General features: G+C 45.3%; 1 protein-coding gene across 4 annotated transcripts in view; it reads right to left on the reverse strand.

The window, feature by feature from the left end:
* NOD1 (nucleotide binding oligomerization domain containing 1) overlaps window positions 1–26,772 on the reverse strand; it is a 44,949-nt gene that overhangs the window by 410 nt on the left and 17,767 nt on the right. Inside the window, exons 4-11 of one of the 4 annotated variants that reach the window (XM_044417083.1) lie at window positions 24,496–26,302; window positions 22,825–22,908; window positions 21,524–21,607; window positions 18,906–18,989; window positions 16,139–16,222; window positions 9,953–10,036; window positions 5,178–5,261; window positions 1,135–1,218 (exon numbers count right to left, since the gene is read on the reverse strand). In XM_044417083.1, the coding sequence (XP_044273018.1) occupies window positions 1,135–1,218; window positions 5,178–5,261; window positions 9,953–10,036; window positions 16,139–16,222; window positions 18,906–18,989; window positions 21,524–21,607; window positions 22,825–22,908; window positions 24,496–26,302 (2,395 nt within the window). Of the gene's footprint in view, window positions 1–1,134; window positions 1,219–5,177; window positions 5,262–9,485; window positions 9,806–9,952; window positions 10,037–16,138; window positions 16,223–18,905; window positions 18,990–21,523; window positions 21,608–22,824; window positions 22,909–24,495; window positions 26,303–26,772 lie in introns of those variants that run through there. The other 3 variants (XM_044417090.1, XM_044417098.1, XR_006413458.1) reach the window with 3 other exon arrangements.

Raw genomic sequence — 26,772 nt, forward strand, 5'->3', positions numbered from 1 at the left:
GGAGGTGGAAAGAGGAAAAAAAGATCCTAAAATGAAGCAGCTGTTTCCGCAGGAGTCTGTTTTTCTTCCCATTGCCTATAGGTTGGATTCAGATTTAGCTGCAGTTATATTAGATTCACTGAAATCAATGGGACCGAAGTTAGCCATCACTAAATTAAATTAACTTTGATTGCAATGGGCTTGCTCTGAGTAAACTTGTTTTTGTAAGAGGCCAGGTTTGTCTCTGACCCTGCTTTCTTCAACCTGGTGCTCTCCAGTCGATAACTCCCTTCAGCCTCAGCTAGCACACCTGCAAATTGGGGCTGATGGGATTGGTTGTCCAACACAACTATAGGACACCAAGCTGTGGAAGGCTATTCCGGTCTCTGTGAAGAAGTGAAAAGCACCCGCAGAACTCTAACAATTTTTCTTATACTGGAATTGTTCATCCAGGATCAGCGAAAAGCTAAAAATATGGACGCTGACAATTTTTCAGCCTCAAGAGGAAGATTGGACTTTTCCATTTTTTTTCCTTTTTGGCATGGTTGGTTGCTATGATATGAGCCTAACGGAACAGAATCAAAACATGATGTCTGTAGTTTGGCTCAAAGCTTTTTATGGAGCTAAACTGAACTGAACCTAACTAGCAAGCGCTTACAAAGAGTGGCACTGAGGAACCGTGTCCTGCAAGATTTCAGGAGATGCTGCTTTTTGCTTGAATGGGAAATGACAAAGACGCGTTGTGCGCAACAGTCATGTGAAGATGCATGTCAAGGCGGCAGCCTCCGGTCAAAGGGGCAGATCCAGGGTTTGCCTGTTTGCAGAGGGTGCCTTGCCTGATACTGGGGGGGCCTCCTTTCCTCCACAGCTCACTCGATTCAGCAGGATCTCCTGACTCTCTCTAAAGCATTTTCAGGAGGTGGGGGGGGCACTATGGGCAGAAGTGGGGCAAGAAAGGCCACTTCTGTCAGCCTACTTGAGTGTACATGAACCTGTCAATCCAAACGAAAGTGGGTACCTTTGCCGAGGATCCCCGCACACACGCATGCACGCTCACCCTTTATTTTTCACCTTTGAGCAGAATTAGTCCACTTGGTGCAACTTTGGCTGAAGGCACCCAAAACATCAAAGCCACACTTTGGAAAGCCGCCTTACCAGATTTCTTTCAGAGCTGTATTGTCCTGGAGAGCATCAGCCAGGCACTTGGCTCCTCTGGCAGTAATCTGATTCTGGATAAGCCTAAAGAGAGAGAGAGAGAGAAGACAAGCAAAGCACCGTGTTGGACCAACGCTTATGTTTGTGCCTGCTTGCAGCGCCCTGTCTGTCACGCACTTGGCTTGGCCATGGTGTGTCTGAGGTGGAAAATCAACACTCCTTTCGTTGAACAGGCTGGTGGCTTGCCAGGAACCGGCTGGTTTCTGATTTCCATCTGCATGGATGGCCTGCTTGGCATCAGACAATTCCCCCACCCACAGAAGCGCAGCCAAGAGGCTCCGAGCCTCTTCAGACTAAAGTGCGCAGGACGTCTTTCAGGGTTACTGAGCTTAGTTGTTCAATGGACCACACAGCTGCTCCCCGATCGTAGGAAACCAGCTGCCTGGGGGATTATTTGTGCTGGATCCAAGCTACTGATGTGGAAGGCAATTGATGAGCCGCTTTAGCCTGGCCCAGCACCAATCGGGAGATGGCATGAAGGGACCTTCGCAGCGAGAAGAGCCAACTGCTGCAAAGAGATGTATTTGGCTCATTTTCCCTTGCCTGAGCTGAAATTTGCCTGAGCTTACATTTAGATGAGGCACCTGATTCCCTCCTGAACAGATCTACTTTCTCTCCAAGCCCCCTACTTTATCATGACTGTATGTTTTCCCATCCTGAGTTTATAGCCCCTGAGTTTATATGGGGGTGGTGTAAAATGCAAACAGTGTGGGAGGAATGAGTTAGCACTCTCTCGAGCCCATTTCCACACTGTTGCAAGCAGTGGGTCCACTAAATGGCGCCACAAAATGCAGGAGGGTCTTGGGAGTGGCCCTCCCATGTCACCTCTGTTTTGAGAGCTTTTAATATGGCTGAACACTTGCTGGAATGACTCTGCCATGGTTTGCACAGTGGAACACGGAAGAAAGCAAAGTAAAAGTGCTCTCATCAGAGCAGTGAAGACAGACCCTCCAAGTGAAACCAAGTCAAACAATAGCCTGATGTAAGCAAATGGACTCTCTAATCATGAGACTGAGCAGCTGCAGATAGAATCGATGAATGACTGCAGCGTCTCCCCTAATTGTATTACTTGCAAGGTCTTTTCAGCTAAATGCAATTGCCTGGTAATTCCTCATGGTCTCTCACTGGAGAAGACATGCCACCGTATTTGTAATATGTCCTGATCTTGTCTCTGTGGCATAAATCAACCTTAGAATTAGTGCTTTCAAAATATACGCCAGCCAAGTAGGTCGATTGGCTGGCTTTTATGGCCTTTCATGTGTTGTCTGGTGGACGTGCCCTGCCGAGGACAAAAAGAGATCAGCTGAAACAGTGAGATGCTTTAAGTAAGTGGGAGACTTGTGTGAGCTCGGCAGAGTAGAGGATGGACAACCTTTTCAGCAGACCCACTTGGAATGGTAAGAGGATGCTCAACGTTCTCACAAAATGGGCAACCCCTTACCCTTTGTGGGAAGGGGTTGCTCATTTATAAAACAGTTTCCAAGGGTGGGAATTGCTCATTATTTCCCAGAAGGCAAACTGATGAGATTAAACGGCCAAGAATACTCTCCTATGCATGTTTAGATAGGAAAAAAGGCCTACAGCTTCTAGTATGCCCCAACCAGCTTGGAGGTTGTAGGCTTTTTTCTGTCTAAGCATGCATAAGATTGTGCTTGAACTTGCCCAAGAACCTGAGTGCAATGCCAAGGTGGGTCTAAGTGTCAAAACAACTCTTTTGAATCATGTCTTGCAGCGTGCCACCCTCCCAGTTAAAAAAGCATCAGTAATAATGCTAATAATAAAGCAGATGTTACAGAAAGCCTAGACTGGTGCCCTGGGCATCATATATAGGGTTTCCGTACAGTATTTTTCACCAGCAGCCCTGTTCCACATTGTCAACTGATTTGGGAGCTTTAAAAAGCAAGTTATGCTATAACATGTCACAGGGCTAGTTTCAGAGGCTACAATTATCCTACCTACCCACCCACCTAATTTATGTTTCTTATTTTGAGAGTTAATTTTATGTCAGGATGGCTTGTGAGCTGCTGCTTCAAGAGGTATAGTGATTCTCTAAAGGCTAAGAACTGCAACACTAACAGCCAGTTATCTGTGAGTAAGCACCATTGAACTCAGTGGGACTTATGGCTGAGTAGACATCAGGATTCCACAGCAGTGAGCCATCTGTGGCCCTCCCAATATTTTGTTCGATAAATTCCACTATCCTCCACCATGCCTAGCTCAGGCTAATGGGAACTGTAGACCAAAACATCTGGAGGATCAGAAGTTGCTCATCCCTGCCCTCTAAACAGCTTCAGTCTAGGAAGGACCACTTATGGTAAAGGCTATCAGCAGCAGCCTTCCAAATGGTGGAGTCTTACTATGACACTCTTTCTCCCAGGGAAGTCCAAAACAGTGTTGGTGTTTAGAAGGCCTATCCAGACTTTTTGGCTTCTTGTAGAGATTTGTGGCTGTATCAAAGAAGAAGGAATGAGACCCCTCCAGTTGGCTGCCTGCGACCATCAGCCATTTGGTTTCTCTCCTTCTAGAGTTCCACTAGGCCCCCTCACATCTTGCAAGAACCTGTGAAGAAGGGGTGGATCTACACAGCTCCACCTCTGACAAGTGTGCTGACCTAGTGCCAGCTGATCAGATGTCTGATGGACTTATGAAGGGGTCGCACATGTGTGCAGGTACATGCACAATGGATTCTTCAATTCAGAGTAGGGGAGATCCTGACTGGCTGAAGACCAGCCCCACATATGGAAATGTTCCAACCATGTACTTCCGTATGCACATGGGGACCATGCTCATTGCATCTGAACATGTGAGAAGTGGTGCCATGGCTGGAGAACTTGTTAGTGGGTGGTAAAACTAAGCAACCAAATTCTGCTGTGCACGTTGTTGGTTCAGACAACACAAGACAAAGCAAACCTGGCTTATAAGCCACTGTGGTTTATTGTGGTCTGTGACCCTAGTAACTGAAAGAATTACTATTTTGCAAATTTCTTCTTCCTCTTCTCTACCCATCCTTTCTCCCTTTCGTATTGCATCTCTTAATCTCTTAGGTCAAATTCTAAGCCACCTTGAGTGCTTTGGCGAAAAGACTACACATATTTACAAGGTTTGATTCAGCTTAATCTTTAGAACACACCAGCTGAAATCAATGGGTTCTACTTTGGGTATGCTTAAGTCCGGATCTAACCCACAGTAAACAAGTGCAGCTTTTTTGTATAATTTCCCTTTTACTCACCTGCCATGTTTTTTTAAATCAGTGTCTGCTTTTCTTATAATTTGTTTTAGGTGGCTTTATGTTATAATTGCCTTTGCTTTTCTAAGCTGCCTGGAGGGGCTCCACTTGGGTTAAAAAGCAGCCGAGACAGAGACAAACAAACGGAGCAAGTCAGGGCACGGACTGCAAATAGAAACTCCTTCCAAATGGCTGAGAGGAGGAGCTGTTGATGGCCACATCAGCCAGTCTGTGGCATGGGTGCCACCAGTGCTACAGACAGCCGGGGTCTGGGAAACCCACCAAAGGCCTGGTTAAGAGGCACACATCCCCATTGCAAGATGCATCCAGCTACCTCAGGCCCCAGATGTGCATCATGATGTAGAGATGCAGGCATGCCCAGATATCCCACTTAAACTGCACAGGCACAGAATTCCCAGTACAAAAACTGGAAAAGTATTCCTCTGGTAATATCATTATCTGGAAGAGAGCTCTGACACCAAACAATGCCGTTAACTCATCCCTGGCTTTCTTGATCGTGATGTGGGCATAAACTGTCCCACAGTTCAGCTGCTCAGCCAGATCTGTCAAATTTGAACGGCTATCTGCCAGCGGAACAGACCTATCTGGCAAAATGGATTCCCCCTGCCCCCAAGATTTGGGCTCTGTCATGATTTTATTTTCCATGATCAACTCCTTGTGCAGAAAGATCTGAGTTACTGGGATGTGCCCAAGGGGGTAACTCAGATCGCCTTCTCTGTGACCCGGCGTAACTCACCACAGATGACCCAGTCTCTTGTTGACCTTTATCATCTCGGCAAAGCACTCGGCCGCTTCGTCATCCAACTCGTTCTTTGTTAGCCTGATGAGCGAAACAAAAGGGAAATGACAGTTCTGAGCAATGACAGCTCTGCAGTCGGGAAGCACGGGCATGCCCTTCCGTCTTACTGTTCCTTATTGGCTGGCTTCACTGGCAGCCCTGTCAAAGATCCTGACCAAGCCAGGAATGAAGAACAACGGCTCATCTCTTCAGTTCAGCTGGCATGCCTCTCCGCTCTGACCATGGCTTGCACCTCGTGCGGTTTCTGCTGTGAACGACTCCTTTACAGTATACCCTTTGTACGCATGAAAGCAAACATACGCTTGGCTTCCAGTGTTTATTGGGGAATGTACAATCTTATCTATTACAAATCAGAGCCAGAGAGCCCTGCCTGCATGCCAAAGGCATTTCCACCTGGGCAAAAAAGACCTTCCTCTGTTGTTTTTTAAATGTAGCTTTGGAGCTTCTACTCAAAGTTTCCAAAGTTTTGGAGGACGCCTGAAGCAGGTTGGGAATGAAGGGATCCAAAAATCCCTACCAAGTGCAGAGTTGCGTAATGTCCTTTTGGATCCAGCCCAGAAGCTCAGAGAGACTGGAGCTCCCAGGCGTTAAAAAATGGCAAGGGTCTCAACGTTACTTAGGATTTATAAGCAATCCCAGTTTTGCAAACAAAAGAAAATAGCGGGGAAGGCGTCTGTGCACAGGAGGCTGGCTCCAACATTATTTCCTCCTCCTTCCCTACGTCTTGTCCCTTGTGTGCCACATCTTGGGTTATAAACCTTAGGAAGGGACTGTCTTGTTTCACTGATCATGTGTGAGCCATTCTGGAAGCCTTTTTGATGGAGAAGCAGCATATAAACACTCAACATCAATGGATGGATGGCTCTTCATGGAATATGAACATCTGGATCAACAACAAAATGCTACAGCTTATCTTCACTTCCTAGACAGCAGCATTCCTCAACCTGGTGCCCTCCAGGTGTTTTGGACTACAGCTCCCAACCAGTGGTGTGGTGGAATCAAGGCTTACAGGGATGCAGAATGGGCACTTTTTGGTTAATAGGAATGTTAACGTCATCTGTCACTTCCCTATCCCCCCTGATCCTCACAGTAGCTGAATTCATGTGTGTTGAAGGGGCATGAATTTCCCAGGAAGAATACCTTCATTGTGGTACACAGCATTTTGGTCTCGTCTGGCTTGACCCATTCACCAGACCTGATCCTGGTGGAGTTCAACCCTGCTAGAATTGGTTTGCTGAGAGAGACCAACACTGCTGCCTAGATTTTGGGGCTCTCCCTGTTGGAGATGGGGTTCCAAGGGGACTGCCTTGATGAGTGCTTGCACTTCAAAGCTGACCACTGCACCACCCAACAGTGGTGAAAGCACTATCGGGATAGCGGTCCTGATCATTGGCCATATTGGTTGGATCTGAAGAGAGCTGGCCCAAAACATCAGGAGGGTGGGACAGCCATTCTACTCCATTCCGGCCAGTGATTCCACCCATGGCCACCTCCATTTTGTTCAGGTCTAGCCAACACTCAACATTCCACGGTTGCAGAGCATGTTCAGCCTTCATGAGGCTGCTCTTCTCCTTTCACCTCTTATTGCTACAGTGTTCTTTGTATTTGTCCAGATGCTAAAGGTGGTGAGTGCTGATGCCCGAAGGCCGGAGCACCCTGGAACAAGTGCATTTAGCACTGTTTGTTCATCACTGTCCTGTACTGTTCAGTACTGTTCGAGCCATCAGCAGCATTGTGGCTGCCGCTCCCAAATGTCTTGCACGAGATCCTGGGCACCACTTGGGATATCATCAGATATCCTTTTTGTCAATGCCTGGGACTCCTTGTTCTGAGAAGCACAATTGCCTATTGTATCTAGGAATTTGGTCATGATCAAACCATGCATTGTTAGAGCAATGATGGAAGAAAAGATTTCAGAGAGTCTGGCTTCCCACCACGTCAGATTGAGCATTTCAGGTTCACTGCCTCAAAGCGGATTCAGAGGCACAAAAGGAAAGGGCTTGGGGCAAGAATGAGTAGTGAAGATGGCTTATGCGACAGGAGATTGTACAGCACCATAACCAAAGGTTGTGTGAACCAGGTGCCCAATTTTGGAAACACATCAGCTAAACACCACTGATCTGTGGGGAGAAGGTTCATCTGGAAAAGGGTGAAGACTGCTTTGTCTGGATTCTGGATTCTGCTCAGTTCAGGACTGGGTGCATTCTGATACTTTCCTGCAACAGGAAGAAATGTGTACAAACACCCTGGTGTGTCCATTAAGTAGTGATTTTCCCAAGATACCAACTGTTTGGATCTCCGTGTGTGCATGTGTACGTTGGGGAGGAACATAGGCAGCTGCCTTATTTTGAGTCAGACCATGGGACCATCTAACTCAATATTGTCAACACTGTCTGGCAGCAGCTCTCTGGGGTTTCATGGAGGAGTTTTCTAGCCCTACTTGGAGATGCCAGGGATTGAAATCAAGACCTTCCACATGCAAACCATGTGCTCTAGCACTGAACCACAGCCCCTCTGCCTGTTCCTAGTCTCCTGGCATGGCTGCTGTTGTTACATGTCAATTGTCTCCAACTTATAGTGACCTCATGAATGAATACCTTCCACAATGTCCTGTCCTTCAAGCCCTGCTTAGCTCTTGTAAAAACCTGAGGCTGTGGTTTCCTGTATGGAAACAATCCATCTCATAATTGGTCTTCCTCTTCTTTTTCTGTCCTCCAGCTTTCCCTAGCATTATTTTCTCCTCCAATGAGTCTTGACTTCTCATGATGTGCCCAAAGTACAATAGTTTCAGTTTTCTCATTTTTACTGCCAGGGCAAGTTCTGGTTTGGTCTAGGACCCACTTGTTTGGCTTTCCGTTGATGCCCTTACCCGTGATGAGCGAAAAGCACTGCTTCCTCCATACTCCTTTTTAAAGTCCCAAAGCTACTGTTCTTCCTGGCATATCTGCTTGTTTCAACAAGACTAGATAGAAACGAGTTTCTTCTTTCTTACCCATCAACATCTTCTGAAATAAGGCAGGGCCTCTAGTTTTCTTTGAAGTGAAATTGATAGGTCCATGCCAAAAGCTCGTGTTGTGGGAGCTGGGAGCACTGGCTGGGGCTCTTCCAATAATAAATAGTTCAAATTTCACCCTGCTTCTGACTGGCCAACATTCGCTTAACTGGCTTGATTTGTTCGCCTAACAGGGCTTTCAATAGGATGCTTTTGCTGGAAGCAACAGTGCCAAACCAGAAACCCAGGGAGCTGCTTCCAGATGGAGAAACCCAACACATCAGGTGGCAGCACTGACAGAGATGTGAAGAAAGACCACCCCGATGGGACCACTAGCTCTGCTGGGCTCTTCCTTTCCCCAGAAGGTTTCTATTCCAGCAGGTCAGGCTAAGAACTATGGCTCTGGTGACCTTTATTCTATACTCATTGCTGTTCTTTATGTGCAGGGCCAGCACTGCCATTTGGCAGAGCGAGGCAACCACCACAGGTGGAAGATGCTGGGAGACTCTAATTCATTCCTTCTGAGATTGCTCCTCCAGGGAGTTCCCAGTCTTGGGAAGAGAGGGATGTACATGCCCCGCAGCCTGTCCTGCTGGCCTCAGATGTGGTGGAGGACCCTATCCTGTTCTTGTGCTGAAGTATGTTTAAACGGTCAGTGCAGCCAGCTTCTGTGCATGGGATGGAGGGTGGAGGGCTATGTCTTGACCCTTGCCTTGGGCTGGCCCTGCTTATGTGCCACATGTGACATTTGGAGAGGGTGCCATGTTAGTAGGGCCCTACCCCCATTCACACACCGGGGCAGAAACTCCCTGACAAGTCTGTGATCTATTCATGCAGCCTCCCTGCGTGATTTCAAAGTCTGATCATGGCAGGTTCTAATTCACACGGGGAGTCCATATGCAGAGCAGAGCCCTCCTTCAGAACTTCTGCCTCCACTATGTGGAAGGCATGTCTCTACTCTCCAAATGCATGAATAGGCAAGCTTATGAAGCTTGGCAAAAACAGATTATGTAATTCAGGTAAAAGCTAATGCCAGAGTTTGCCTGTTTCCCCCTTCCCTCCATATTGTCTTTTCCTTTTGTGCTGTTTCTTTTAGGTAATAAACCTTCAGAGAGGGACTCTCTTGTTTTGTTTTTCACTTTAGATATTCAGTTGGGGGGGGGGTAAAAGTACTTCAAGTAGCTGGAAAAAATTCAGCTATGTATGCAAATGTATGTAACTGCTGCCAGTTTGGAAGAAAGATAACACACCAGTCCCTTTCAGATTCCTTTAGTGTGAGGAACTGTTACCCCCTTTCTCTGATCTCTTATCAAGTGTGTAAATGAATTCAAGACTTTAATTCACAGGAATAGGTGATGTTTCCATGGGTGAGAAAAGGCCTCTGGTGTCTCCCGCTCCCTTTCTCCTGTTGTCTTCACAGCATCCTAAGCCACCAAGATGAGATCTCAGGGCTCCCTCAGCCTCACATGGCCCTCCCATCTTCTTCCTAGGCTTCCAAAGCTGGGTAACTTGCACAGAAGGCCAGCCTAGGCCCACATGAAGCTGTTCCTCTTTACCTGGACTTCAGAGACCCCTGACAAAAAGGGACCAGGCATTAATTTTCCTCCCAGCCACTGAACTCCCTTTTTCCTATCCTCTCCCTCAGCAAGAGGCAACCCTGGACCCACCTAGGCCACCCAAGCTGCGCCTCTCCAGGACCTGGTGGAAATTCGTTCCTTACCAAAATATATTCACGGTGCTGTTGTGCTTCATCGCTTCCGCAATGCTTTTGCCCCCTTCCGTTGTGATGCCGTTAAATGCAAGACTGTGGAACAAACCGTGGACAGGAGAGCTGTGTTAAAAAAATCAAGCACACTGCACCCACTGCAATAAATAGTTTGCTTTTGCAACCGGTAATAGTCCCTTGTATTTGGACGAGGCTTAACATGGTCAGACATTATGCAAACATTGACTGATACGGTAGTGTCACAAGCATGGCCCTCTGCTGTCGATAAGACGCTTCTTCTCTCAGCTACGCAGAAGATTCTGTGTTAACTCTTAAAAATGCAGCCAGGAGTGAAACAGCTGCCTGTTCTGTCTCAGGCCGGATACACTTTTATACCTGAGCAGTACAGGCCCTGCTTTCCCAAGGATGCCTTCCACACTGATCTATCATGAGAAGCTTTTTGGAACCTCATGGTCAGAGCAGGGATTTCTTCCCACCTGTAAGAAGGGGGTGTTTTGCATGTGAAAGGGGTGTTGGCATAGCTCCTCTACATGAATCCAATTTGCCACCTCCTTTAGAGGACTGTTGCAACAAGATGCTATGGACAGGCAGGCCCCAGGGCACAGAAGAAGCGGCGACTGCCACCTGTTTGGGTCTGTGGGCACATCTGGAGCGTGTTGTGGGTAGTCTCAATAGCTGATTGCCATGCCAGGACTTGCCCATTTGTGACATGGCTACCACAGCGAATGTGGCCAGTCACAAAACACCCCATTGCAGAGGGCAAACCTGGTGAGACTAAAAGGAATGTGACCTGTCCAGGAACCTAAATACGAAGCAGGGTGCACGGGTGTACACGTCTGAGCTTCAAAATGCAAAACTGTTCTTTTAAGCCAGAAGAACCATGACCCGAAGAGCACCATTTCACTGTGCTGTATGCCAACTTCCAAGTATATTTTAAGTTACATTTTAAAACATCCTACACAATAAAATATAACTCAGAAGGGGCAAGGGGGAGGGTAGGTTCCAAGAGATATTTCTGGGGCACCTCGGCACCCGTTGGCACCACAGTGGAGATCCCAGACATAAAAGGTAAGTGAAAATCAAGTCTGACAACTGATACCCTGGAATAAGTGCACTTTGTCAAAGCAAGGTAAGGTGCAGGCCATCTTGTCTAAATATGATAATCGGTCTTTGGTGGTTCTTAGTGGAGTGCTTATTAACAAGATTTACACATTGTGTTTGGGGTGACCAACCATCCATCTTTTCCTTCCTTCCTTCCTTCCTTCCTTCCTTCCTTCCTTCCTTCCTTCCTTCCATCCTTCCTCCCGCCCCGCCCCGCCCCGCCCCGCCCTTTGCAATCCAAACTGCTCAGTCTGCAAAGAATTTTATCAGGTTGCTTGAAAAATACAATCTGATTTTTAGCTATGATGCATCCATGGTGTTTAGTATTTTACTGCCTTGGATGCTTCTAAGTTAAATATTAAATTCAGTATTATGGTTTTTGAAATGTATTGCTATTTGCTGGTTGACTTGTTATGTATTGCAAGCCACCTCAGAAAGGTTATTACACTAAAAAGTGGCTTATGAATATTTGAAATAAATAATAGTAAAGAAGAACAGGCATATTGTACAAGGCAAAGACCAGTTCAAATGCTATCAAAATAATGTGTAAATGAGGGGGAAATACACCAATGTTGATAGGCACAATTCCTGAAAATCAACCTGCTGGAGTCTACATTGATGGGAAAAAGAAACCTGGAGAGGTCGCTTGAGTACCAAGCCCATTGAAAATGGGTCCCTTTATTCAAACAGGGACTCGGCAGACAGGAAGTGAGGGAACAAAGTCTTCTCTGTTTTAAAATTCCCGTTTTAATATTTCATCTTATTTCCAGAGCACAACCCTTTGAGCTGCTTCAGTACTGAGACATAGGAGTACCTGCTAAGAATTAGTGGTCAAGTCTGGATAAAAGGCATAGCTCCTTCAAGCAAATAACTGGAAACAAGCAAATTCCAATCCCATATACTGGTATTCCCCAAAACAACAGACACAGGTGACTCATCCATTTTTGGCCACTTTAATTTGGGCTCAGAATGAATTAATGCTCCTGCTTCCTTCAGAAGTCATGGCAATCAATTCAGCATCTCTGCTTTTGAAGACGACCAGATGAATTCTTAGCAAAAGCCAGAGTCTTCCTAAGTGGGCCTCATATAAAAGACCTCTAAATTAAGCTGGGCCTGAAAGGTGAAGACTGCATTGACTATCCCTAATCCAGCTTTCCCCAACCTGACACCCTGCAGTTACACTGGACTTCCCATAGAAGGCATTTTATTGCCGCATTTCACAACCTGGGAGCTTCTGAGAAAACTCCCATTGCTCCTTAATGGCAGTTCTTGTTTGTGAAAAGAGAAAGAGGAAACTGAGAGGATTCACACTGAAGGTTACAACTACCTTTAATACCACATTTCTCTCCTTTCGTTCTTGAGGCCAAGAACCGAATTTTCCATACATGCCAGAGGCAAGGGGTTGGTTCCAAACCTCACAAGGGCAGAAGATGGGACCCCCCCCCCCACCTCCACATGGACAGATTGTAGTGGAGGAGAAATCCATTCCCTTCCAGTAGATACAACTCATGGAAACCTGAGGCTACCACTAGCTTGGAAACTCTTGCAGCAAAGTCCTCATTTGGGTTATGATTCCAAAGGTAACCATTTCAGGCAGCTCCCATCATCAAGCCTATTACAGAGGCTGCTCACTCTGGTCAAGAGCCAAAGAATTATCTGTGTGCCCCCAAAGGAGTTTTTGTCTTGGATTTTATCCCTTGGTCCATTCATTACATTTCTACACTGGCCAAAGTGCGCTCATTTTTGCAACCAAGAGGGGTTTGCTGATACTGCATCAAGGCCCTTCATTCACAGAAAAACTTTGCACGGGCATAAGCAAGCCCTGGGAAGCATCGAGTCATTCTTCATATTCAAGCTCTTCCCTTTGGGACTTGTTTTCAGTGGTATCAAATGTTAAGATGCTTCCAAAACAGAAAGAGAAAGCTGACATTTGATCCATATGTAGCCCAAGGGAAACTGGCTATTCGATGCATCCCAAAATAGAGCATAGGAAGCTGCCAGATACTGAGTCATCCTGGGTCCATCTAGCCCTGTGCTGTGGACATGGGATGGAAGCAGCTCTCCAGGGAATCAGGCAGGAATTTTTCCAGCCCCACGTGGAGATAGCAGGGATGGAAAGCAGGAATTCCACCTGCAAAGCGGGTGCTCTCCCACTAAGTTACGGCTGCCCATGACATCATCATCATCATCATCATCATCATCATCATAATCATCATCATCATCATTATTATTATTATTACATTTCTATGCCTCCCCTTGCCGAAGCCTCTGCTCACTCAAACCCCATCGGGATCTCTTTTCTCTGACAATAGTGAGCATCCACTCCTTCAATGAGTAAACCAAATTGTGCATTCAGCAAAACAGCCCATTTGAACTGGCCCCCAAACAGAGGCAGGCTGGAGGGAATATGGACGTAGCAACCTGGCATGTTAGCCCAAAATTAGGACAAGCCATGCATGCTGTTGAATGGAGGCATGTGCGGTCTCCTTTTCAAAGCTTGGGCACAGGGATTTTTAGTGGAAGCCTGGGCTGTGTCTATGTTTGCAGCAGGTTTCCTTTTCTCTTCGACAGGCACTGTATCAAGCAGCTTTAGATATTCCAGATGCGGTGTGCTATGTGGCACAGAGAGGGGTGCTGCAAACTTAAGTGCATCTGGTGTGCATGCAAGGCATTGCACTGGCCCTGGCTCTGGCCCAGGTGGATCTCGTCTGCCCGAACCTGCTAAGTGTTTCTTGCACACCTGTTGGCTTCCCAGCTCGACTCTTAGCGCAACTAGGATGAGAATGCCAGGGAAGGTATGCAAGGGAGGTGCTTCAGTAAGGGAGCAATGTCTCCGGCAGACACAAAGCCAGACTCCTGCCAGGTAAGCTGCTCTGATACTCCAATAGCCATTGCCACCATAGAAGCTGCGGGCAACCTGTGGCCTTCAGATGTTGCTGGATGCCAAATCCCATCCGCCCTAGCCAAGCATAGCCAGTAGGCATAACTGCTGCGAGCTGTCATCCCACAGTTCCTGGCCAGCCATGGATTCTGCACCTCTGCTATGCAAAGCAGTGGGCCTGCAGTCTGAGAAAAAGTGATATGAAAGCATGTACGTTTAACTACATGTGTCCCACTTCAGACCCACAGAGGTCCTCCCCAAGTTCCTTTAGCCATTTCTGTTAAGCACAGGAGAAAGCCACAGAGGGGGAATGTCTCTTCCAGTGCTCACAACGAGTCAGCTTGGAACAGGACCCAGTGCAGGCAGGCAGCCAGGCACAGGGCTGTGTAAAGCCTTCTGCTGTTGACTTCCTGTAGCTGCCAGCTTCCAGATCACTCAGAACTCTTTGACATTGTGAAGGAGGTGAGGCTAAGAGTAGGACTGCACCCGAATCCACCCTGCAAGCATCACAGCTAAAGAGGTTTTCAGTGCCTTGGCCAAATATTCTCCCTTTTTAGAGACATTTTATATCTGACAGAATGGGTAGGCCTAGATTCACCTCTCAAGAGGAGGTCCAGACAATCATGGCTTCTTCAGAGGGACAAAGTGTGTTTTGTCTTGGTTTGGAAAGGCATTTATTTTTCACATTCATACTTCACATGTTCAGGTGTTTGTGTATAATTACCTTAGGGATGTCCATAAAAACAAATGTGAAGCATCCCTCTTTCTTCACTGCAGATGCTAAACATATGACTCAATGAAACACAGTAAAGTCTGCCATCTTGTGGGAAAACCGAAAATGGCTATTTGTCCACTTGAATTGCGGAACCTGGCAATATTTAGGGGTTGTTTATGAGAGGGAAGTGACTATTTTTTTTAAAGGAAAGCTTGTCTCTTAGAAGTTTCTATCCCAGTTTTGAGGGAATGCCAACACTCATTTTATTTGAGTGTGTGTGCGTGTGTGCAGCCAAATGAGTATTGACAATGTTGTTTTCTCACTGCACCATCACATTTTAAAAGCATCAATCAGGTTTGATTTTCAAAGGTCTTGGCTCTAAATTGGTCTCTGAGCATCTCTGCCAACAACTCAGCAGTACTGCTAGACTCCTGAAGTCTTCAAGAAGATGACACAGTCCCTGTCCAAATCTGCTTAATACAGTCTTTGGAACAACTCCCTCCATTTATCTGTGCCAAGGCCACAGGGCTAACCCCTCGTTTGAAGGTGCTTTTCTCCAAGTGTCCTCTGGTGAGCCCTGGCAGCTTTATTTGGCTGCAGCAAGCAAAATTGGACAGCCCTATCTGGGCAGCTTTTTGCTTTCCCACAATGCTCCTTGGCAATGCTTAGTCAGAAGGTACCGGCTCTGTACCGGCACAGCTTTCTCCCATAATGCTTGCTGCAGGCTGTTTTCTGCATGTTGTTCCCCAGAATGCTGCAATGGGTGGCTTGTCTGTGGAATGCCCTTCCCAGGGAGTACTGCCTGGTGCCTTCATTGTATCCCAGAGTGGGAACCTCCTTCAGCATAAGGGCAGAATTCCAGAGGAAAGAGCCAGAAGAAGGGGCATGACCATCCGAAGAAGCCTGCCGGGCTGCTCCCCCACCCTGCTATATAAGTTTAGACACCAGGTGAAGACTTTCCTCTTTCAGCAGGGAATTAATCTTTGAGCTGTTGCTCTGGTTATTAACTTCATCACTGGCTTTTAAATATCTTAATCTATTAATATTTAAATGTGTTGTCATTTTTATCATTGTATTCATTATTTTGGATGTTACTCTGAGTTGTTAGGACTGCAAACTAGCCAGAGTCCATCTGCCAGCTTGGTAGTTCTTAAATTTAATAAAATCAATAAACAATATTGTGGGAAATTTAAAGGACGGCTTAGATTATATCCCCTTGCAATGCTTTTCTTTCATGCTAGAAATTCTTTCATGGGTGCTCAAGGCAGACAATACCTGTAGGTTCTACTAGTTGCCCAAAGATGCCCCATGGTGACTTTAGTCCTTCAGGGCTCCTTTAGGTGTTCCCGGGTACTGGGAATTGGAGGGCTGGCAGCAGCCACATTGCATCCTGTTGAAATCTTGCTGTTGTCAGGATGCTCCTGACAAAATAAGGGTCACCTGGAAAAATAAGCAGTGGCTTTCCACCCATACAAGCTCTTACCTAACATTCGTTATAGTGGGGTGATTCCTCAGTGCTTCTGCAAATGCCTTGGCTCCTTCGTCCCCAACCTGATTTCCCCACATCCTGCCAAAGAAAAAGGGACCAGACCCATGAAGCAACATCAGTACCACTTTCCCACCCACACAATGGCATGCCAGGAAGAAGCTGTGCTGAAGAGATGTTTTTCAACCCCTGGAATGACTCCAGACCCATTTGTGGGTGGGTGTACAATGTTTTTAATCATTACTTAAGGCACAATCCCATGCCACAAAAACAATTCTGTGACTCTGAACGCTTCCCAGAAAGAACTTTCTTCTGTTTGGAGATGTGTAGGATTCTGCCCTGAAAGTATTTTTATTTAGCTCCTCTGCCAAAGAGGCTTGCATACATGCTGTCAAAAAAGAGAATCCCCAGCCAACACAGGCTTACAATCTAAGAGGACATGAGACAGAAGGAAGACGGGATGGGAAAAATCAAGCAGCCTCCACATGAGATTGATGGAATGACCCCTCCGCCCCTCTGATCGCCCCCTCTTTTCTCCCTCTGTACAGTCTGCTAGAATGACTGGCGGTGGTGACAGCAGCGGGAAGAGGAAATACCACACAATTAGAATCATGCAAAGAAAAGCAGGGCTGCCCATACAGAACCCATCAGGGCCAGCCCAAGGCATTTTGCTGCCTGAGGCAAAGGCAAGAGGTGCCCCCTTCTGTTCCAGGTACAGAAACCAACTGGACTGGCACGTGATGCTTGTTCCAGCAATTCCAATGGTCCTCCATCAGACCTGAAGGAAACGGCTTAGTTCAGAGGATGTAGGACAGGTTGTGAGACACACTTTGTCTTCCCAAGAAAGCAAAATGGCTGGCGGCGGCTGCCTCACAGCGATGACAGCTGCTGCCTCACAGCATCAACCCCTTGAGCTGGTTGCCTCAACCTGCCTAATGACAGGGCCGGCCCTGCCCTCCAGCAAAAGAAGAGAGAACAGAGAAGCAGAGAACAAGCTTCTGCAGCACAGAAGATCCTCTACTCATGTAGGTGGTGGCAAAGTTTGTGCAGGACGTGGGAGTTGAATTCCAGGACATCAACCATCCCCCTACCCCAGATGACCACCTACAGGGCAGCACGTGATGGGACAGTAGCCAAGAGGCCCAGTGTCAGAACTGGGGCTAAAGCTACAGCATCCTTTCTTTCTCCTTCTTTGAGAGATTATCATCATGCACACAGTAGTGGATGCTACATTATTATTTTGAGTTACAATCAAGTACATTTAAATCATGCTATAAATCATTTATGATTTAAATGGGTTTTTAAAAATGGGGTGAGCAATCTGTTTTGGTCTGGGGACAAGACTGCTCTGTAGACCAAACCTGGCAGGCCAGGTGATGTTAAGGAGACAGACTCCCGCCCCCTCAAAGCACCCCATGTTTTGCTTTACACAGAGACGGTTACAGTGCAGCATGTCCCCTCCTGCACAGAAAGGGACTCTGCTGGCCAAGCTGACTGCCTCCTTGCTGCCCCACTTGGATTCCCAGTGGGGTGTAATGAGGGCAGGAAGGGATCTGGGAGTCAGCTGAGTGTAGAGGCATCCTTTGTTATCTCTGATCGGAGAGTGGAGGCAACAAGGGGATTTATTTTTTTATTTATTAGATTTATATCCTGCTTTTTTCTTACACTGAACTCAAAGCAGTTCACAGCATCCTCCTTCTCCTGCTCTGAATCTTATCCCAACAACAACAACAACAACCCTGTGAGGTAGGTTGGGCTGAGAGTCTGTGACTGGCTCAAAGTCACCCAGTTGGCTCCATGGCCAAGCAGGGACTAGAACCCAGATCGTCCGAGTTCCAGTTCTTAACCACTGCACCACATTGGCTCTCACACCACACTGTATGGATTTGATTTCCAACAGCTGAGGGTGAACATGGGATGGGGTGGGTCATGGCTCACACAGTGTGCCCAGTTCCCTGTTGAACAACTTCGGCAGCCTATAGCTCTGCAATTCCCTAGCTGCACCACTGTGTGTAGGCCCCTGTGCAATTTAGAAACTAGAGTGTCCAAGGGCAGGAAATTGCACAAGGAGCCAAGGCGAGAGGAGCAGCCCCCAGTGCAGAAATTCACCCTTGAATGGGCAAACAATGAGGAAGTGATGGAGGGGTGAAGTTTGCAAGCTTATCCAACCTTCCTCCCTCACACAGTCCTTATTCTATGGGGGTTTTAAACGGCCACATAGAGCAGCTGTAAGCAAACACAGAAAAAATTACAACAAATTAGACAACAACAGAAAGAGTCACAGCTAATTGATTTTAACTAAGCCTGGATTAAAACCAATACTTTTGGATACTGTTCACACACTTGTCTCTCAAAACATCATTCTGGTGGCATGTTTCAGAGAAACATTTCTAAGCGTTTAGAAAGTGACACCGACACCGAGCTGCACTAGAAAGGAAATGTGAAAGTAAGGATTGGGGGAAATTCCAGACAAAGTGGGAGAGAAAACCAATGGTGGGACCTGAGGAGAGGTTAACCGGAGTATCAGGCGATATGAGTCAGCACAATTAGAATAGTACTTGTTTCTGTTTAGGCCAGCATTAGAAAGCCTGAAGCCTACCAGAGGTTTTAGACTAGATCTGACAGAAGACCCAGGCAAATGACCAGGAAATTGAGAGCTGTCACCCAGAACAGCTGAAGGATACCAGGTTGTCTACTTCTGACTGAGATTAAAAAAAAAGAAAAGAAAAAGAAAAAGCAAATGCCAAAAAGGGATCTCACTTACCCAATTTCATACATGGTTTTACTCTTCTGGATGGCATAAGCAAGGCTTTTCCCACCTTCAGTTGTTATTTTGTTTGCTCCTATTCTGAAAAGAAATGGATTTTGCTAGAAAATCAAGTCAGCAAATGCTTTCAATGCCATTATTTACTTCAGTGTTGTTTCAGACAGTCAAACACTGTGCTAGAGTCAACTGCTTTATGATCAGATCCAAAGTGGATCAAACACGCAGTCAGCGAAAGAAAAACACACTCTTAGGCTTTGTATTCCCCATTGCAGTGTGGCTGCACTGAGGATGTTGAAAGCTCCTGCTTTCAATTAACCAGAGCTTTCCACATCTTCTGAACTTGGAAAAGCTATGGTTAATCCATATTATGATTAGCAGAAATAAAGCATCTTCAACTGTCCTTTATGAAGCTGGTTTGTTTTCACTGTCCCTAGTTAAGACTGGATGAAGGACAGTTTATCTAAGTCACTTGGTCACTTTTCAAAGTAGGCTCATGTGACAGAACTAGCACTGTACTAGGTATCTCTGGCAGATCAGCCTGATTATTCCTAGAGATGGTAAGTGACAGATCTTTATCTCATATTCCATATATCTGGGACTAATAACCAAGATTACAATTCCATACACTCACTTTCCACAAGGTGTTATACTCCAGATGTTTTACACTGCAACTCATGGCATTTTTGGCCCCTGGCCATATTGACTGGCTGATGGAAACTGAAGTCCAAAACACCTGGAAGGCACCACACCGGGGAATGGTTATTGAATTCAAGAAGTCTTCCTTTAATGTATATAAATCCCAAGAGTTGCACTGAATAAGTAGTCTTATGCAAGCCTTCACTTGCTCGTGTCTAGGGCTAAAGGAGGGAGGGAGACGATGTGGGCACACAAATAAGCCCTGGCTTAGAAAGGGCTCTATAAGTGTGTTCAGCGGAACATGCTTACCAAGTTCCCATGATCACAAGCTCTGATAAGGCAGGGTTTCCAGTCACAGGAAGTCTGTAAGAATGTTCAGCGGAAAGTACTTCCAGATTCTATTCACATCTTTGCAGTCAACACTCGAAAGTCTCACCAGTGTCCTGGCAAGTGAAGTAATTGGGGGCAGGGCTTACTTGTGCACCAAAGTCTCCTCCTTACTTTGGCTCTGCACACAAGCAGGCAAACATCTGCTACGGGCTACTGTTTCCTCTCTCTGAACTATTTGGAGAAATCTTGAACCTGTGTCAAATGATCTGCCCCTTTTTAATTGCTATTGAAAATTGAGCTACAAACTGGCGCTTATTAATGATAAGAAAGAATTTCACATGTATCAATGCCACTATTTATAACAAAGGTTAATTAAGACAGTCTCTTCATTACACCTGCTCATGTAATGCCTCTGAAAATATGTAGTAATCTGCAAACATGTTTTGAATATTTCCATATATCGTGATCTTGCTTGGGGATTGGGAAATTGTTCTGATACAGCTACTGGTGAATCATTTACTATCTCAATTTGACAATGTGTACATTTAATAGAGTGCAGAATAAGTCCCATGAAGGGATATTCACTGGCTGCTTTGTAAAACAAGAGTCAGTGGATTTGTCAAGTTTAGTTCGCTAACCAATTCATTGAATTTAGATCAATATGCAGATAGAAAAGCCTCCATACAAGCTTCCTCTTGTAGATATTTTGCAGAAAATGTAGAAGTTACAACTTAATAGGCAAATGCTACTGCTCATTCTTAGCAGGAAATATTTCATGTTCTGTTCTGTGCAAAAAAGACACTGGCCTGAATTTAGGCTTTCTAAAGCCTTAAACCACCTGTGTGCTATCTCATGTTGTTCTCACAGTTTTCCCACCCTAGCACAGCAGTGCTAAGGAAGAGCGCTGGGTTAAGAACTCTCAGTGCTTGGCTTGATGCACACACCAGATTCAGACTGACCTAGTCTGCAGATGCATCAGAACCACAATGTAGAAGAGCTCTGAAATGGTAAAGAATGTACCACTTCAGACTTTCACATGTACCAAACTTCCTGTAAATAAAATCAATCAATAAATAAACGGTGTCAGGAGAAAAGGGGTCTGTCTTGGCCCACTCCCTTCAGTTATGCATTAAATTCTACTATATGATGTAAGCTGCCTCTAACCCTGCAAAATGGGATTTGTTTTGCTTGATTTAAATGATTACTATTCTGCCACTCAATTAAAAAAATGCTCAGGGCAGTTTACAATGAACAGAAAAGAAAATAGTGAAAAAAATCATAAGCAGAGCTACCAAGCAGAGCTATTAAAAAGGGAGCATTACAACCATCCAATGAAAATAAGAACTACAGTGATTAAAAAGTTTGGGAAATCAAAAGGTTCTCTCCTAGTACCTAAAAGATAACCAGGTGAGCCCCTCTGGGAAGCATAAGCAGGGTGCTACAACCAAAAGTTCCCTCTCAGTTCATCGCAAATGGCAGGGACAGATCTGTCATTGCATGCAGCAGAAATGTCAGCAAACTAATATTCAAAAAGAATCGATGTACTGTCAGAGTCAGTCACCTGTTCAGATGCAAGGTCTCATTTGTTCTAAGAAAAAAAAAATCAAGCTTCTGTTCTACTACGAAACAAGGCAAGGGAAGATACTTACTTGACATATGTGAGGCTTGGACATTCCTCAATGAGTCTTGCAACATATTTGGCTCCAATGTCAGTAATTTGGTTGTTATACAAGCTGGAAAAGAATGTGAACACAGGTTTATACCTGCCACTTTTACACTACCTGCATACACTTATTATATGAGGGAAACAGGACCTCCTCCTCCCCCTTCCAGATTTTAAGGCATTTGCGACAGAAGCCCATCTCAGCAACATTATATTATTCTTTGTGTAATGCAAACTATTTTGGGCAGGCTTGGTCCTGAACAGGCAAGTAAGGGCCATTAGCCTTACTAAAGACCTGCTACTAGTGGAGAAAAGAAGTGCTAGGACTAGCTTGCTGATATGGATCAATGCAGCTTCCTAAATTTTTGAACTCATCTTGGGTGCCTGAATAGGACGATTGTCACTAGGAACACCTGCACTTCAAAACTGCCTGCTACACCACTGAGCCCCATCCACATTCTTATGCACACAGCTGCAAATTAATTCCTTATTTGCCTACAACTAGTCAGGTCGGGGCCAGTGTGAAGTGGAAGAATAACATGAGCAAGAAAGAATCATTTCTCTTGTGCACTGCGACCCAATGCCCACTTAGCTGGGAGAGAGCTCCACTGAATTTAGTGAGATATCCTTCTGAATAGACACCTACGGGATGGTACTATTAAGGCCGAAAATGACTGGGGTGGGGAGATGACTTTCTTCCAAGCAATTTCCTCTTAAAGCCTTGTCAGTAAATTCACAGCAGCTTATAGCCCAGAAGAAAATATTAGCATCTTGCTGGTGGTTTTTCTCTTTCTGTAACAGCTTACAGCATTTTTGTGCTGGGCGCAGAGAAGAGATGGATTCCTCTGCCCATGCTCTCAGAATACGCTCTTCCACAAACTGCAGTCACAAGAAGTGCCACATGGCCATCTTTTATTTCTAAAGGGCAATTTGGAATCCTTAGACCTGACAGATAGAGAACATAAACATTCAGGCATCAACCCTTCACGGTAGTTTGTTGATGGAGAGGAATGGTCCTATGCAAAGGATAACTCAGACAGCCAAATGGGCATCCTGAGCACACAGACTTAGCAGGTCCATCAGCATGTGATAACCTGAGCCTATGCTTGCTTCTAAATGTGCCCGCTGCCACCTGGAACTACTGTGCTACAACTCAGCCTACCCATGTGGTGCACTGAATGTGCTCGCTGAAGATATCAGGCGACTACATTGGCATAAATCCAAGTCAATGTCTATTCAACAGAACTGACCTTCATAGAATAGCTAATCTCATGGTTATTTGCCTACCCCAAATAAGTGATGATTTTGTATTTGGACAGTTCTTCATAAAGCACTCTTATTCCTTGGTCTGTAATCTGGTTAACGCTTAGCCTAAAAATAAAACAAAGACACAGGAAGAAAACAGATGGCTGACCAGTTCTACAATTGATAAAAGAGGCCGATTATAATCATGGTGTTTTCTTTTGTTTTCTTTGCAGCACCATTTCTCAGTGTTTGGAAAAGGTAACTAACCAGATGGATTCCTCCCCGCTCACTTCTAACAACACAGCACCTGAAAAAGTAGGCCTGAGCAGTGCTTAAAACTTAATTTAGGATATTTCAGTAGGTCTGAATCTAGGATAATTCAACAGCCGCAAACTGGCTGATATCCTCTGCCTTCCTAAAGAACATTTTGAAGGAGTTTGCCTATGCCATGGAAAATAAATCATGCGTGGCTATTAGGAATGATGGAGAAAATTGCAATGGATTCAAATGAGTTTGCAGTTCTATGACTCAGTCTGCTCATTCTGCAGTGCACCACCTTTTTCTTAGTTGTATGGTGTCCATGGACTCATGGACCACTTTTTACTTTCTGGAATTTTACACAGATTTAGGAGTAGAAAGCTAGTTTTTAAAAAACCCAATCAAAATGTATATTTCTCTCCAATAGGCTAAAACATGAAAACAAGCATCGGGAAGAGATTTTTCACATCTTCAGAAGTGCAAATATGTGCAACTGTATATATGTGCGAGTTTGAATGAAGACATGTTTGGAAAATAGGGAAAAATGTATGAGCAGAAGACAGAACAAAGGTGCCTGATAATCCATAACATGCAGTTTGAATGGACTGCATAAAATCTGTAGCATTCAGAGTGGGTATATTGAGGGCTATAGAATCTGAGATTCTATGCAAGCCCTGCACTAATGCAAAAACTGATACTCCATTCAGAATTCAGCAGCAGTGTAAAGATCTTACCTTTGATTTATTGTACCAAATTAAGCAAGTGAGCGAGTGAGCAAGCAAGCTGCTGCTAGTTCTCAAAACTGTGCAAATAGCCACATGTATAGGGATGGCTAGTGAAATCTTCAAAAACACACAAGAATTCAGTTGAATTTTCAGTTACCAGAGGATGGGGCATTATCACCCTGTATAATTCCCCACTCTTTTCAGTAATAAGCAGAAAAATATAATCTGAAAAAAAGAAAATCTCTAGCTGCAAAATTCAGCATGTCTTGGCCCATTTGATGTACTTTGTTTCTGAGAGCATGGTCCAATTTCTGGGTTATAAAAGGGCCAATTCAGGTGGTGCTACTTCAAGGCGGGGCGGGGGAGTGTCTTCGAACAGGAGGAAGCCCTGGGCTTGAGGTCTTCCTCCACCCTCAAATTCCTGGTTGGGAGAGACCTTTCAGTTTGCTCAATCAGATTTTCCTGTCACACCCAACTTGTGGTCTGCACCAATTGTAGTTCGTGCTCAAACCAGTGCTTCCTGATTCGAATACCACAGGAGACCATGATTCAGCAAATGAGGAAGAGGCACATGACAGGAGAAGGGCAAGGGGGAAGGAGAGGAAAGGAGAGGCAGAAATGCTTAGGCTCACAGCTTGCTCCTTGCCCAACAAACCACAGCAGGCCAGCAGCCTTAGCATCATACCAGGTCAACGGCGATCACAGAGGCAGGTACAAAGCCCAAACATACCTAAGTACTGTCAGCTTCCTAAAACAAGGCAACAGCTGCTTTATTCCATAATCATTGATGTTGTTGTTGTCCAGGTCAAGAGCCAGCTGCTTCTGGAAATGGTTCATGACAAAGGAGATGGCGCTGCAGTCGGCAGAATAGGCATTGCAGTAGGTCAGTTTGATATAGTTGGCACTCATGTTCTTGGCAACCCCTTTACCAATTTTCTCACTCTGAGTTTCATAGATGCACCTCAGCATCCAAACAAAATTGGGCTTAACTTGAAGCTGCTTGTACTCCTTCAGTCTCGCCCGGGTGAGGCCCTTTAGGTGGTACTTCATGCTTTCAAAGAAAAAAGAAAGCAGCACCTTCCTTTTCTTCTTAAGGGATGCTGGGGAAACCAAATGCCTCATGAGTTTGTGCCTTCCCTTGGAAAGCAGACCACAGAGGAAGAGATTGGTAAAATGGAAGTGCTCGTTATTCCGGAAAGGATCCTCTCCTGTTGGATGGTGATTCTTCAACCAGGCAATTGGAAAGCAAGAGGACAGGGTGGTATCTTGAGGGGAGCATTCGGCAAAGAACCGCAGCAGTTCCTTTGCACCCACTTTCTCTTCTGTGACCAGGAAAAATGCTGTGAAGAAGGACTGTAAGATCAAGTGGAGGAATTCATAGGAAGACTGGTCTCCACCGTCTGCTTCATAGTGAGGAACTGGCCTGAGGAAACCCAAGTGCAAATCCTGCTCAGACAACTCAGCCATGTCATCATCTTGATCAAAGACAAAGCGAGACTTCTGCATCCCCCCGTGTGCTATTTTACTCAGTGCAAACAATGTCTCTTTGCTGGACCTGTATGTCTCCACTTGGCTCTGGTTGTTCTTCTTCAGTAAGTTTGTTTTCTGAGCTCGGTTCAAATGGACTTCAGTCATGAGCAAGAAAATATCAGTTAAGGTGAGGGTGACATCTGGGAGTTCATGGGTGTCAAACTCAGAGTGGAAATGATCAAAGCATCTGAAGATGATCCAGCAAAATAAAGGCACTGAGCATAAACTACTCAGATTTGGGTTGGCTTCCAACTGGTTGAGAACCAAAGTCCGTTGCGCTTCATCTTTGAAGAACATTTTGGTATATTCTTTCAGGTTAATGCTAGAAAACCCTTGAAGATGTACCTTTTTCCTGACAACACTTTGGTGAACTTCTGTCCCAGTCCTTGCTGTCAGGATTTTCCGGGACCCCTTCAGGAGCTTCCCACTGAGGATGCCTACCAGCAGAGCAAGAGGGTGTATGGATTCATTGGGAGAGCAGATCTCAGGAATGCTGCTGACGTCAAAGTCTGAATGGATCTCATCAAAGCCATCAAACGTGAACAGGACCGTGTGAGGGAATTTCACAATGAAATCGAAGACCTCATCTGGGTCCTGGTCTGGGAAGCAATTATATTTGAAGAGGAGGTCTTTCAAACATATTGCTTCATCCTTCTTAAAGCAGCTGAACATTCGGCACCGGAAACGGAAAAAGAATTTGGCCCCAATGTTGAATTCGCCCTTGGACCAGAGATTTTGCATCTTTTGCAACAAAATTGATTTCCCAATCCCTGCATCACCAAAGACATAGATTGTCTCCCCTTCTTCATTAATTAGTCCAATGTCATCACTAAGCAGATCTTCCAGGCTATTCACACTACCGAGTTTCTCATTATTCTGTTTGATGAACTCCATAATGTTGGCAGCATAAGTTTCCTCAAGCAGCCTATCATCCTTTTGGGCATACGACATGATGAACTTTGTGTCTCGGCCCAATTCATCTTTCAGCTTCTGATGATACCTGCTGACTGAAGATAATGGAATGTAACCATCAAAAAAATTAATAGCTGGCATTCATGCAGTCTTCATGAAGAAGAAAGTACTTTCGCAGCACTTTGTGTTAGGCCATGTTCAGAGAATATGTTTCTTGGCTGTGCAAAGAAAAGTCAAATAACCAAAGTCCTGGAGTATGCCTAAAATAGTTCTTTAGCACCCAGCAGCCGTGTGTCACACGTGGAGAATGCAAGGTGTGATGATCCTGCACATATGGACATGGCTTTGTGTATCTGCTAGTATATATGCCTGTCCATGTACAGTGATGTACATATGGCAGCACCCCAAATTTATATAGGTGTAACAGGCTCATTTGTGGAAATTTGTAGTGTGTGGAATAGCCCTTAAGTATAGAGCTAGTTCAGTAATTACATTTGATCCATTTCTACTTTTCTGTAATCTATAGATGAACAATTTATACTGTTAAGCACAATTCTTTCTGTGT

The sequence above is a fragment of the Varanus komodoensis genome, unplaced genomic scaffold, assembly GCF_004798865.1.
Source record: "Varanus komodoensis strain SLA01 unplaced genomic scaffold, ASM479886v1 scaffold10, whole genome shotgun sequence".
Lineage (NCBI taxonomy): Eukaryota > Metazoa > Chordata > Lepidosauria > Squamata > Varanidae > Varanus > Varanus komodoensis.